Raw genomic sequence first — 15,356 nt, 5'->3', positions numbered from 1 at the left:
ACGTATCTGACAAAGGCCTTGGATCTCAAGTAAACAAAGAACTCTCAAAACTTAATACTAATACTAATAAATAAATGGAATAATCTAATTATACAATAGTCAAAGGACATGCACAGACATTTCCCTGAAGAGGCTATACAGATGGCAAATAAACACATGAAAAGATGTCCAATATTATTAGTCATTGGAGAAACGCAAATTAAAACCATAATAGGATATCACTATACACCTAACAGAATGTCAAACAAAAAATAGTGATAACATCTAATGTTGGCAAGGGTGAGAAAGTAATGTAAGTACAGACACTGTGGACAATACATTGCATCTCCTTTCAAAACTAAAAATAGACCTATCATAAGACTCAGCAGTTTCACTCTTGGGCCTTTATCCCAGAGAATTATAGACTTGAGTTTATGCAGGAATTTGTATATAAATGTTTACAGCAGACTTATTTATAATAAATGAAAACTGGAAACTACCCAAATGTCTTTATTTATTTATTTATTTATTTGATTTGAATTTTATTTATTTATTTGACACACAGAGAGAGAGAGAGAGATCACAAGCAGGCAGAGAGGCAGGCAGAGAGAGAGGAGGAAGCAGCCTCCCCGTGGAGCAGAGAGCCGGATGTGGGGCTCGATCCCAGGACCCTGGGATCATGACCTGAGCTGAAAGCAGAGGCTTAACCCACTGAGCCACCCAGGTACCCCCCCAAATGTCTTTAAAGGGCGAATAGATAAACTGTGGTCACATCCAAACTGACTGTGATTCAGTAATAAAAAGGAACACATTATTGATAAAAACAAAACAAAACAAACAAACAAAAAAACTTGGGTGTGCTTCAGGATATAGTGCTGACTGAAAAATAGCCAGTTGCAAAAAGACGTGAAATGGATGTGTAATGGATGATTCCATGTATGTAACAATCATGAAATAAATTTTCATGTAGAGATGGAGAATGGAATGGTGGATGATGGTTGCCAGGAGTTAGGGATTGGGGTAAGTAGGGGATGCATGTGGTAAAATGAGGAGTAAAATTGGAGTTTTATGGTAATGGTGCAAATGACTATATTGATTCTAGTGGTGGTTATGCAAGGTATATTGATGACAGAACTGCACAGAATTATACACATATACCCACAATCGAGTATGTGTAACTGGTGAAGTTCAGTAGGCTCTATGGGTTAAACCAGTATCAATTTCTTGTTTTTGATATTTTATAGTTATGTAATATAAAAATACCGGGGTTGCTAAGAGATGGGTGCACAGGGCTTCTCTACCCATTTGTTTATAATCTCCTGTACCTGTACAATTATTTTAAAATAAATTTAAAAGCAAGATGGTTATGTAATTTCCTAAACATATGGTTGAATGAACTTAAAGAGTTTCCAGTATGCAAACAGGAAATGTTCCTCTTTCAGAAAACAGGTTTCCTTCACTAACAGAAAGTTCACTTTAGAAACCTTGCTTTTGCTAAGACCTACGTTAGTATCTGTTTTTGCTACTGGAATGAAATCTGAAGATGATTTTCACTTTTATGGAATGCTATTTACTTCTTTGCTTTACGTCCTTCTGGCTCACGAAAGGTTTCATAGCAACATTCTCTTTGCAGATATCAAGGAAATCCTGTATTTGTAATTCAACTTCTATCAATAACATTTTTTTTTTTTGGATTTACAGGATTGTCTTGATCTCTATGATACCTATACATACACCTGCAGACATACAATGTTTGGTTTGGTTTGGTTTTGCTTTTTTGGATAAAGCCAGAAGTGTGAGAATTGAAAATTATCACAAATGTCAGAGCCTGGCTGACTAGCATACCTAGGGAAGGGCACAGAAAGCTGAAATCTCAGATAGGATAAGAATTTTAAAGCTTCACATATTTGGTGTTCCTTTTCGGGCAGCTCTTTTAAGTGATTGGTTTATAAGTGATTGAAGCAATTTTGTAATCTTGGATTTCATTTCAGAGCAACAATCTGATTCCCCAAGCAGCTTTTCTTTCCTTTTTTCCTTAAAAAGAAACTTATTTCTAGACGATTCCACTGACTTGTCAATTTTACAAATGTGGCCAATGATCCATGAAAACCAAACAATTCACTGTAACACCATTTAAATTAGGAAGGGAAGCAAACTGTTATGTCCGTTCAAACTGAATAGACATGACCTCTGTTCCAGTGAAACATGAAACTCCCAAACAGAATGCCACTTAGTCGTAGGTGCCCAATATACGCAGCAAAATTTAGATTTTTTTTTTTTGTGACACATTTGACTGGAGAATTGGATTTTCATCACTGTTCTTTTGATATAAGCATTTTTATTTTAAAATTTTTATTTTTATGAATATAGGTGTGTGTGTGTGAACGTGCATGTGTTTCTCTTTTAGGTTTCCAATATTTCATTTAAGACTTTGAAAATGTTTATAGGATCTAGATTCTCTCTTATGGAGGCTAAAGTATAAATGGCCTCATGTCTTTTCATCTATATTCCTTCTGGCCCAATGGTTCTCTAGCTTGCTGCAAAATCACCCTATTTGTTCAAATAGATCTTTGTGCCTACTTCCATTTTTTCCTGATTTATGAGGACCAAGAGCCTGAGAATGTGTTTCCAACAATGTTTCTAGGTTATACAAATTCTTCTGTTTAGGGGAGTATAATTTTATAACCACAGGTCTCATCCAGGGTGAGTTTGTCCATCTATGGAAAAAACAGCTTTCCTGGAATGGCCAATAATCTTTTTTAAGTCTTTCTCATTTATTGCCAGTTTTTACTCAGTTTGACTTCATTCGTGGTCTAATGGAAAAGAAGCACGGATTCTTCCAAAACTTGGTTCAAAATTCATTTACTTCAAGATTGCTATTTCACATCTGAAAGTTAGGAAAATAATTCCAAAATTGATTTTACAAAATCTGTACACCAAAGCCTATGTACTTTAGTTATCAGAAAACTTTCTGGGCTTTACTCCAGTGTTAATTACTCTTCCTTTTGACACAATCCTTATGTATTTCTTTTACTAGTGTTTAACTTGTGAAACAACAGATTAGAAGATAGTAACCCAGAGAGTATTTAAATAATTCAGGTAAGGGATGAAGATGGTAGTACATGGTATTTATTGAGTCCCTTGTTTGTCCCTAGTTTGTACTCAGCACTGTACTAGGTAAACTAGTATCTCATCTAATCTCTTACCTCATCTACCCTACCTGAAAACGTATGAAAGTGGTATTGTCCCTGTCCTACAGAAGCAGACACTGAGACAGATTTTGGAGTACCTGATATTTGTTAGAGATCATCCCTTGTGAAGGAAGGAGTAGGAAGCTGGATTGGGTTGACGGAGAAGCTGAATGACAACGGAAGCCCAACAGTCTTTGCCAAACCAGCATGCGGATCTGGAATAAGATTTGCTTGTCATGGTGTCCCATTGGGTTGCAAGGGGTATATATTTATGTCCATACTTCCCTGGAAATGGGCAAGAATGGAAATGGGAAAATCATGACTTCAGACAAAGAGGATTTGTGTAGCTGGGGATGGCCCCGAAGTGGTCTACTGACTATGCCTCCTATTTCTGGGCTGGGAGGATGCACTTCTTTGAAAGAGAATTTGGGTGTTCATTGAGTTTGCCACTGATTTGTCCAAGGACACAGTGATTGTCTCAGTGAAAATCCAAACTCGGGACTATTTGATTCTTCTGAGGATATACTTCGTTATTTTCTGAAAAATATTTGCTAAGTATGTGCCTTAAACTTGTCTTGACGAGTCCACCCTGGACATTCACTGTTTTGTGTGACAATGCAACGGTGACCTCAGGTACCACTGAACAATGTAGCAGTTTGTCCCTACATGTGAGGTCTCCAAGCTTCCCTGTAATTTTGTCACCTGTCATCCTGTCAGGGTGCTGCATGAGTACAGAATCCATGAATAGTCTATTGCTTTCACTCAAGTGGCCATCATTCTTCATCTTGATGACTCAATCTCCTGACTGGTCATTTTGCTTCCATTCTCGCCTCCCTCCAACAACTAATTGGAGAATGAAAATGCATTCATGCCGCAACTCTGCTCAAATATTTGAAAAGTTATTTCTCTTCCTATGTATGTATGTATAAAAAAGTGCTTGTTACTTACTAAATATTTGGTAAATAAATTGCATGAAAAAATGGTGTTAGCAAAAAACAAAACAAAACAAAGTATGTAAGGATCAGAAAACTGATTTAGGTTCAAATTCTAGTTTCAAAACCTATTGAATATAGATAATATACATTAAACTCTAAACTTTGTTATGCTTTGTTTTCTATCTTAATTGGACTTAATACATTGGCATTTTTAATGAAATGAAATAGCATATAAAGGAAATGTTATGGAAAGTATAAATATATCTAGATAGTTGTTAAATTTAAATGTGTATCCCTATAATATTGCATAAATTATCACAACTCTTCTCCCATTAAAAAATACACCCTCTTAAAGCCTCTGCCTTCAGCTCAGGTCACGATCTCAGGGTCCTGGCATCGAGCTCCATAGCAGGCTCTCTGTTCAGTGGGGAGCCTGCTTCCCCCTCTCTCTCTGCCTGCCTCTCTGCCTACTTGTGATCTCTGTCTGTCAAATAAATAAATAAAATCTTTAAAAAAAAAAAAGACACCCTCATCCTTTGGAAAATGTGTTGATATGGATTACCCACCCTACTGATAAAAGATGAAGTACTACTCTTTTGTTTTTCACTTTTTAAAATTTGAGTGGTATTTGCAATTACTGCCTTACAGCATATCCAAGACCCTCTGGTACATATTTATGATTTGTGTTTGAAAAAGCGTGTCTTCAAGGCAGACCTTCTGAAATTATTCTGAGGGTACTTGATATATATGTACCGGGCAGGCTGGTCATCCCAACTCCTCCTCCTTTACACTCGATGTCTCGTGCACATAGTCCCACAATTCATTTCCTCCCCTCTCTACTCCTGTTGGCCCTTCCCACAAGAATTTTCACCATTCACCTGCTCCTTCCTACCTGGTTGTGATGCTTTTTCATTCCACATCCTTCTTCCTCAAAAATGTTGCCCACATTGATCTTTCCTGGTTTTCAGCAACAACTGCACTTATTCATGGTGTCATATTATTCAATATTTAGTTCTGTTGCTTAATACTATGTTCTATATCACATGCCTAGATCCTTTCTGAGAAGAGAAAGTCCCTGAGAAAAGAGACTGGATTTTGCTTTTTCCTTTTCTGTGCCACGAAGCCGCCATCGCTTTGCAAAGATAAGCAGATGCTTGGTAGAACTCTAAATCGATTTATTTTTCTTAACAACGCAGTTTCTGATCTCTGAAGCTTTTATAGGCCCCCCTCTCAGTAAAGGAATTGAACCATTTTCATTCAATAGGTAGATCACTGAAGAAGAAACAAGGAGTATTTCACGATCCCAGATCTGCACTTAGAGAATTAATCAGGCTGTAGAAAGCAGAGTTTCAAGGCTTCAAACTGAGTATTAAGCTGCAATTAGATTGTCAATGCTGTAAGTGTTGTCGTAGTCTACCTTCAGGATAAAACAGTTTGTGGTCTGCAACTAATGTAAAACTTTCCTAAACTGGTTCCCAGATCCTTGGAACTCACTCTATTCGTAGACCATATGTACTCTACACAGCTGGCGAGGGTTTTGCAAAAATAAAAAAACAGAAATTATTGCCTTCCACTCCTCAGTTTGACAGTAGAAGGCGTAGTAGGGACAAAGACCATGCAAGCTCAGGGACCTTAAAGTAGTCTGGGAATCTAAAAAGGGCTTTATAATAGTCTGGATGAATTTTGGACAAAATTGAGAAAATAGTGCCTTTCAGTAGTTTTGAGCATCATTTCCTTGTCTTTACTTTTCCTCACATTCTTCCTAAGTTCTGGCTATTACTGGCTTGTCTAACAGTTCGACCCCTCCAAAGAGATCCAAAGAACTAGCATTCTGCTCCTTCCTGCTGCAAGACAATGCAATTGCTTATGTTCTATCCTTTGTGGAACACACTAAGATCCTGAATCTGATATAAAAAGAATTCAAGAAAAACAACAATGGTTTGGACGCCAATAGTGAGATTTCAAATCAGAAGTGCTGGACATGTCCTCATAGCCCTAACTAGCTATGTGACCTTAAGCAAGCCACTGAATCTTTAAAGCCTCCGATGACTCATAGGTAAGTAGGGTCATAAAGGAACCTAGCTGGTGGCTGTGGTGAAGATGAAATAAAATTCTGTGTGCTCATACCTGGTATGGAGCCTTGCAATACTAAAAGCATCATCAATATCAAAATGAATATTATTCTCAGAGAAAATACTCAACTTTAAACAGAGCCCTTCAATATTTTTGCTTAAAGATGTCACTAATCATGAAGGACATCAGGCACTAGAAGTCATTTCTTTTTCTTGGTATAAAGGGACTCAGGATTCACCAGAATAGATTCAGAATGCAGCTACCCACTCTACCACACAAGCATGACAAGAAATAGCTCTCATCATCAACACTTTCCCCCCACCTCTTTAAAAAAATTAACATATAATGCATTATTTGTTTCAGGGGTACAGGTCTGTGATTCATCAGTCTTACACAGTTCACAGCACTCACCATAGCACATACCCTCCCCAGTGTTCATCACCAGCCACCTTATCCTTCCCATCCCCCTCCTCCCAGCAACCCTCAGTTTGCTTTCTGAGATAAAGAGTCTCTTATGGTTTGTCTCCCTCTTGGTTTCATCTTGTTTCATTTTTCCCTTTCTTCCCTATGATCCTCTGTCTTGTTTCTCAAATTCCTCGTATCAGCATCAGCACTTTCCTTTCAGTCACTTTCCACGAGGAGGATGAAGAGCCACCAAGTAAAAACCCTACTTTCTCTGCCTCCTAGCACTGAACATAAACACCAGCATGATTTCCTTCAGAAGCTTCCAGAGCTTAACATTTACTCTAGGACTCTTCACAAAACTCCTTTGAGCTGGAGATGATGCAGGAGTCAGCATCTTCTTGTTTTACATAAAAAAAAAAAAAAACCAAAAACAAACCAAAACCCTAAAACAGAGACTCAACCCTCGAAGACTAACTAAAAAAAAAAAAAACAAAAAAAAAAAACCAAACACAAAAAACACGTGATCAGGGTTTTAGTCTTAAATTTGTCACTAACATCATTATTTTATTAAAATCAATCTCTATCCATTTATTTATTTCTCAAGTATCCTCATCCATCAACCACTTGCCTTAAAACTACACAGGGCAGTTACAGGATTAAAATAAAGTGTGAACGGAAAGCATTTTGAAAAGGAACAACCACTCTACAATTATAGGAACAATTATTCCCATCACAAACACCACAGCCAGAAGCCAAATTTGCATATCAACACTTCATTATTGGAGATGTTGGTACATGAGCAATTTTAAAAAGATTGTAATTTGAGTTTTCATGGGTTTTGCACTTTCTGTGACTATCTTGTTTATTGCTTTTATCTGAAAGGAAAAGTCTGTCAAATTTGCTAAATTGCTCAGCTTACTCTCATTTTTTGTATTTGTTTTAGTGATGTATATGATGCTGGAGAGTCTCATCACTGCCAATCTGCAATTACCGAGGCTAAGACAGGGGTCCCATTGAAAACCTTTGAACCTAGGGAAGGAGAAGCAGGACCAGGATAGCGAGAGAAAAGCAAATGCCAGCCAGGGCTGGAATCATGGGGAGCAAGCGATTCTGGAGACAACATGATATACTTTTGCCGGAAGAAGGTTCCCTCATGTTCTCAAATCCCTTAACTTACAAGAGCCACTTGTAGCTCTCAACTGGCCTCCAATTAAAGGTTTATGTTCTTGAGGAATTCTGAGAAGTGCAGTAAAGGTGGTCCTGTAATCACTGTTAGTATACTTCCATCTAAGGGGGCTCCCTCATGTCACTTCCCAGAAGTCCTTAAAAAATAATAATAAAAAAAAAGTAGACTATTCCCACTCTTCAGAGGAGTATCTGAAAGTTTCACCACTAGACCTATACTTGTCTTCCCGTTTTTGTCAAATATTGCAAAATAGATTTGTATTTAACTGGTGAAATGAACTTGAATTCCCATCTCATAGCCAGGTAACCATCTCACACTAAACGTTGTTTTGGAGAAAGAGAAGCAACAAAGGAAGGGAGGAGAACAAGTACAGGGGCTCAAATATCATAGCTGCTAAAATATAGTCAGCTGCCACTTTAACATGCCTAGATTTTCAAATAAAATATAGAAAAAAAATGCCACTACAAACATGTCCTGCACTAAATATAGAAACATGTTTCAGTAGTAAGCATAGATTCTTTGTTATTTTCACTTCAAGAAAATGTAAGATGCATTAGATAGAAAAATCCAAATATATGAAACACTTAACATAGGAGAAAACTGTTTTAGTAAAGATTCTTACCTTAGCAAAAGGATTTATTAGCAGGCTACTTTAAGTCTAAAAATCATTAACTGGAAACATACAGACTATTAAAATCCAGCTCAAATTTAAGGTCAATGCAAATAAAGATAAAGCATCTAAAATTAGAACTCAACCATTCAATTTAGAGAATTTGATTTATAAAAATTTGATTTGCATGCAATATCTTAGTACTTTAACGTTGTACAAAGTAAGTCGTGGCAATAGAATTGTGAGATGATTCATCTGGTTCCTGAGCTAGGTTTTGGTCATTTAATCTCTTTAGGAGTACTAAGGAGCACAAAAAGGACTAAGGACAAATATTACTGTGTAAAGATGAAGCCAACACAGCTTGCCCATCAGGCTCTGATAGTGTCTGATCAGAGAAGAATATTATAGTAAACTATATGAAATCTGGTAATGGATCATAACCCGTGGTTTCTGCATTATCAGAAATTAGCCATGCTTTCTGCCTTTTAAATTTTGTTTGTTTGAAAAAATGAACTGAGGACCACAATGATACAGCAGAGGCAGCTTGAAGCAGATTGATGGCATATGGAAGGCACTTCTTACTCAACCTGACAAGTGAGGCTTGTTCTGGTTCTGCAGGGTGGGAAGGTTCCTGTGAACTTGAACGGGTAGTGGTCTTTACATGGTAGCTGGATTCCAAGAACAAGCAGTATAAGTGGTAAATTCAGAATCTGCAGAATTCTTATGGCTCAAACTCTGAATGTATACAGCTTCATCTCTACTAAACTCTACTGCCTGAAACCAATCATAGGGCCATCCCAGATCTAAGGAGACGGGACAAACAGACTATGCCTCCTGTTGGAGTGGTGAAGACACTGTAAAGTACCATGTGAGTTGGATACACTGTGGCAGCTGACATGATCTACCATAATTTCAAAGATTTCTCAGAAAAATCACATGCACCATTTCTTTGTCATAATTCTCAATATGAACCTTGGAAAGCAGCCATGCTTAACTAAGTACTATGTACCCTTGGAGTTAAGAACAAACAAAATTTGGCACTTACCTGGCGGAACTGTTCTAGGTCAATTTTGTTACCCACCAGCACCAGGGGAATTTCATAGGTGTGGCGGACTTGAAAAATGAGCTCTTTAAACTTGGCAGCTTCCTGGAATGATTGGCGGTCAGTGATGGAGTAGCAGATGATGAATCCCTCCCCACCTCGCATGTACTGCTCCCGCATGGCTGTGAACTCTGCCTGCAGGGAAAAAAGCAAAATTGTTATGTAATTTAAAACAGTGAAGCCAAGACATCATTAAAATGAAGGGTCAAAAGTAGATAAATTATGAAATGAGGTAGTTTGGGTAGAAATTTTATAAAAGTTTATTTCTAGGCTTTGGATATAGAAAAATAGTATGAAGTCTAACTGTACTGTTATGAAATCTGAATGCTTTGAAGTATTCAGAGTGTTGATCTTTAATCACAGAAAATTTGATTCAAAAGATCTTGGGGGAGATATGTTAAACAGCAGGTTAACTAATGAACTATTAGGGATTATATACATCCTTTTAATAGCTTTCTACTTAATGGTCTCGTTTTAGGAAAGGGAATCTAAATTTGTATACTTTAAACTTTAAAACCTAGAGGAACTAATTTTCTCCTCAAAAAGATGAAAAGAAACACGAGTTTAACCTTGATTATCCCTTTGAACGGATGAAGTTATTAGCATAGATAATCCCCGACCCAGTTATGTGCTTGGGTTTTCTTAGATCTGTCTCTCTGAGGGGCATAAACAGAGAGCTCGATGGCTGAGTCATGGGGCATTTTCCATGTTCTGTTCACTCTTATATCTTCTTCTCTCTTTGCAGAGGACAGGATCACCTTCTGAAGGTACCCATGTCCCAACCTGGGAGGCACTGCTGTATCAGCTTTCTATGTGGCAGTCCACATGAACTACAATTTCTTGGCAACTCAATATTAGGAATTGGGTCTGAGTTGCAATCTGAAACATTCCTCTTAGTCAGAAGTGTCTGTCTTCATTCACTGTTACTCTTCTGATTCCATTGTTAAAATCACAAGGGCTAGTTAGACACAAGCAAGGGAAATATAAAACTTAGACTCTGGCTGTGGAACAAGACATGCTAAGTGATAAAAGAACACAAGAACATAGTGTGATTTGGAAATAAAGTCATCAAAGAAAGATTCACATGAGTTTGAGCTGTATTTGAAGATTTCGAGATACGAATTCTTTTCCCAGCAAGCTATTTATAAGAATTACTACAATGCCTTCTTCAGAGTTTTGTTGAAACAAATATTAAGTTGATTTAACATGGCTTGACTTTTGAGGGGTAGGAGCATTTAAACAGATCCAGAAATTGTGGAAATCTGGGGTGCTTACAATTGTAGAGAGAGTAGTAAAGTTAATAGGGTATGGAGTTAGTGGGTCAATCTTTTGAAACATTTCCAGTCAACACAGAATGGGTACAAATAATATCACTGGGTTCAACCAGTCATTTTAAAGTTTTATAAACTTGAGTCCAGAAAGGAAAAAAGTGAGAGAGAGAGAGAGAGAGAGAGAGAGACTTGCCCAAGTATGAACAGGCAGCTAATGTCAAATTGGTTTGAATAATTTATCTTCTCTGATTCACACTGTCTCAATTTACTTAGTACTAAAGTTTACCTCAATCCTAAATTTCACCATGTAAGTGCCATGTGCTAACATGGGAGAAATAAATCCTACTGGGTCTCAGTTTCTTCATCTCTAAGACCAAGTTGGCTTATAAAATTTCTGACATCCCTCCCAGTTCTGACATTCTCTAATTCTAAAAACCCTTAGCCTCAGTCAGAATCCCGTAGCTGATTGTGGACTGACTAGAGTAGAATGGATCGAATTTGCTAAATGTGGTTTCCCTGAGTTATAATGGCATTTTCCAAATAGAAATGGTAGAATCAGTGTAGAAATATATGATATTTTAAAAAATATGAATGGATTTATTACAACAGTGTATATGATCAAAACCATAAAAGCACAAACTGAACAGGAAAAATGTATCTTACGATTTATAGTTCACTGTATTTGCCAATTATGATCTTAAGTATTAAAATTATTTTTAGTTGTCTATTGAAAAATAATATAAACATTGCAAAATATGCAAGAGGTACTGAAATATATAAAATTAATTTTATCTCCAGACCCAGCATTCTTTTCTAAATGCGTGACAGTTAATAGAAATATATACAGTATTCAGAAATAATCTATGTACATATAAGCAAAGGCGTCTACATTCCACCTTTACATACTTTTTATACTCAAATGGGAACATAATGTACGTAATTTTTACTTTTAACCTTAATTAAGATTTAATATCCTTAATATATATTGGAGATCATTCTATATAAGCACAAATAAGTATTTTTAAGGCATGTACTATATTTTATGTAACTAGTTGCCTATGAAGATATTTAGAAATCTTCCTTTTATTCCTATTATCAAGTATGTTGCAATACATATTCCTAAACATCCACGTTACACAGATGTATATATGAGAAGTAATATTGCTAGATGAGAGAGAACACACATTTTTACTTTGAAGAAATAGTGCCAATCTCACCAAAGATACCGTACCAATAATACTTTCCAGCATTATATAAAAATACCTATTTCTCCTCATTCTCACCCATGTCACTTATCAAATTTTTCTACCTTTTATAATTTTTAGGGTAAATAGTAGAATCTTGTTTCATCTGCATTTATATGAGATTCATATTGAGCATCTCCTATGTTTCTTATTTATTTACAAATGAATAAGAAAGTTATGGTTTTATTTTAAAAATGCAATTTTTATTCTTTGATTTGGGGCTTTAAAAAAATTCTGACTGGAGACATTTCTTTCTATGTGAGACATAAGAAAAAATTCATTTGTGTACATTAAAAATAACTACATCATAGGGAAAAGACTAATAAATTTGATGAAGTCTAACATGTATTAGGAAGACAGGCTAAGTACAGGAAAGTAAAATTCATGGAGAACAATATTGGATAAATGAATGAGTGAATATGCAATTGTTCTGATTAACTAGACTCCAAGTCACCTATAAGTTGTATTACTAGATCTACCAGTCCTCTCATCTGCTCTGAACTGAACTCTCCAGGTACAAGGTTCTAGTGTAGGTCTAGGTGAATATTTTAAAGAGGTACTTGTCTGATTTTGCTTTGCACCTAGATGCAAGAGTACATAACTGTGTTTGTGTTCAAAAGTTGTCTTTACAATCTGAGCACAGAAACTGGGAAGCACAGTACATGATTTCTAGGTCTGTTACTCAGAATATGTCCTCTAACAAATCACCTAACTCCTCAGTGCCACAATATCCTTCTTTGCCAAAAGGGATTAGGACACAGATCAAATGAAAAAAACAGATGTAAAAATGCTTTGATCATTTTTTAAAATACAATACAAATTAAGCCTATTATCATCTCTGGTACAAATCCTACAGAATAGAACCTTTCACTGGGAGTATAAGCATAAAATCCTCTTCGAGCTGCATTAAATATAAATGTAGAAGTATTTTTCAAATATGCTTAATCAGAAAATTAAGGTTTAGGTTGTGCTATTTTCCCCCCTCCAAATAGAAAACTGTTTCCACCAATAAAACAGACATAATTAAGCTATCCCAGTGAAAGGGGAGGATACTTCCTCTTAGCTCACCTCACCCATTCTAACTCTTGTCATAGCTTTCTCTTAAAGATGCACTGGAAGCTGGTGTGGCACAGAAAGTTGAGCAGAATCTCTACAGCTATTATCAACTTAATAATATATGACACTGGAATCACTTTATAAGAAAAATGCTATGTTCAACATGTTGCTTCCGTCTTTATTCACCCATGAATTAAAGATCTCTGTGCTTTATGTTCCGTGTATCCTGAATGTTAATATCTTCTTCATTTGCTTCTTGCTATAAATGAAACTTGTTGGTTAATTATTCAGGAACATGACTAGATTTTATTTGCTATCCATAAGTAGCAAAGTATCTATGAAAGAGACCTATGTGTAAAATGCTACAAACATAACCATTTCTAATACATATATTTTTAGAGAGAGAGAGGGAGGGAGTGGGGGGCCAGGCGGCAAGAGAGAGGAAAAGAGAGAGATCCAAGACAGCACCATGCCCCAAAGAGCCTCGATCTTACAACCCTGAGATCATGACCTGGGCTGAAATCAAGAGCTGGATGCTGAACCCACTAAGCCACCCAGATGCTCCTTTCTTTAAGAATTTCTAAGCTATTCTGAGTACAATGCTGTAGCTTCATCAGTTCCCTTTGATAGGTTTTCTTGCATTAAAATAGGGTGAAAATGCTCTTAATTGTGAACACAAAATGTTCTGATTAATCTCATATCCCAGTCTCTTGATTATCAGAGTATTTTAAGCAGATTTTCAGAAATATAGGGAGGGGACCAGGTCCCCATTGTATTCAACGAGTGCCACTAGTATGTATAAGTGCCACATTGTTTACAAAGTGCGCTAGTGCTATGGTCAGGCCAACCCTCAAATGTTTTCTAGCGCAAACACACACATATCCCACTGTCTATGGTTGCCATACTCATGACAGCTGTATCTCCATACCAAACTTATGTTCCTAGTACACAGAAAGTAAATAAAAAAATAAATCACTCATGCAGCTGACACATCAACTACCAAAAAAGTCTGGCCCTGTCCCGGTTGACCAAGCAGAAGTGGGCAGGAGGAAACAAATAAGAGCAATGGAGTACTACACGAACCGTGGGGGTTTAGAAAATGCCAAGAGCATTTTGCAGGAGGAAGGCAAGGAGGACTTGGTGGAAGAAATGGGATGTGTTATTTTTCTTAAATTTTTCACCTGTAAAGGGGTCCTCAACATTCATGCAATCTTTCTTCCAAAGATATCTATTACCCTTAAACCACCTTTCATGATCCAAAGTCAGCATTTGTATGGCACTTAAATATAGAGGCCTGAATTCCCATCTATAATTGAGTTTTTGGAGGCTGTCAGAGGAATTAAACCATTGTCGTTGCTTTTGTTTGCATGTTTGTATAAAGAAGGAATTAAACAAAATGAAAATATTAAAGTGATGAAAGTGTAGGTATCATAATTTTGCTGTAATTGATGCAAAGTATTGGTGGTTCTGAGTCTCAAACTGAAGCCTTAAAGTAGTTGAGAATGTCCAAATAAAATGGAAACAAAGAACTTTTACAAATGTTGGTAATAAATGGTCAAAGATGGTATCTAAAAGACCAAATGTAATTAACAAATTTATACTATTTTGTAGTTTGCAGAGAACATCACCATGTCCATTATACATTTGTCTATCATTTTCTTTCAATATTTGACACGCCTGTATTTTCAGGAATGCATTAAGTCATGGACTACTGCCTAACTCATTCATCAAATATTTATTTATTTATTTTTTAAAATTTTTTATTTTTTATAAACATATATTTTTATCCCCAGGGGTACAGGTCTGTGAATTACCAGGTTTACACACTTCACAGCACTCACCAAAGCACATACCCTCCCCAATGTCCATAATCCCACCCCCTTCTCCCAAACCCCCTCCCCCCAGCAACACTCAGTTTGTTTTGTGAGATTAAGAGTCACTTATGGTTTGTCTCCCTCCCAATCCCATCTTGTTTCATTGATTCTTCTCCTACCCACTTAAGCCCCCATGTTGCATCACCACTTCCTCATATCAGGGAGATCATATGATAGTTGTCTTTCTCTGCTTGACTTCTTTCGCTAAGCATGATACGCTCTAGTTCCATCCATGTTGTCGCAAATGGCAAGATTTCATTTCTTTTGATGGCTGCATAGTATTCCATTGTGTATATATACCACATCTTCTTGATCCATTCATCTGTTGATGGACATCTAGGTTCTTTCCATAGTTTGGCTATTGTGGACATTGCTGCTATAAACATTTGGATGCATGTGTCCCTATGGATCACTACATTTGTATCTTTAG

General features: G+C 36.7%; 1 protein-coding gene across 3 annotated transcripts in view; it reads right to left on the bottom strand.

Annotated features, from left to right (window-relative positions):
* RIT2 (Ras like without CAAX 2) overlaps nt 1-15,356 on the bottom strand; it is a 386,580-nt gene that overhangs the window by 189,300 nt on the left and 181,924 nt on the right. For all 3 annotated transcript variants that reach the window (XM_059138698.1, XM_059138696.1, XM_059138697.1), the window contains one exon: nt 9,425-9,616. In XM_059138698.1, coding sequence (XP_058994681.1) covers nt 9,425-9,616 — 192 coding nt within the window. The remainder of the gene's footprint in view (nt 1-9,424; nt 9,617-15,356) is intronic.

This window comes from Mustela lutreola, chromosome 11 (assembly GCF_030435805.1).
Source record: "Mustela lutreola isolate mMusLut2 chromosome 11, mMusLut2.pri, whole genome shotgun sequence".
NCBI lineage: Eukaryota > Metazoa > Chordata > Mammalia > Carnivora > Mustelidae > Mustela > Mustela lutreola.
The sequence above is the reverse complement of the archived record's forward strand: the minus strand, read 5'-3'. Positions and strand labels throughout refer to the sequence as shown.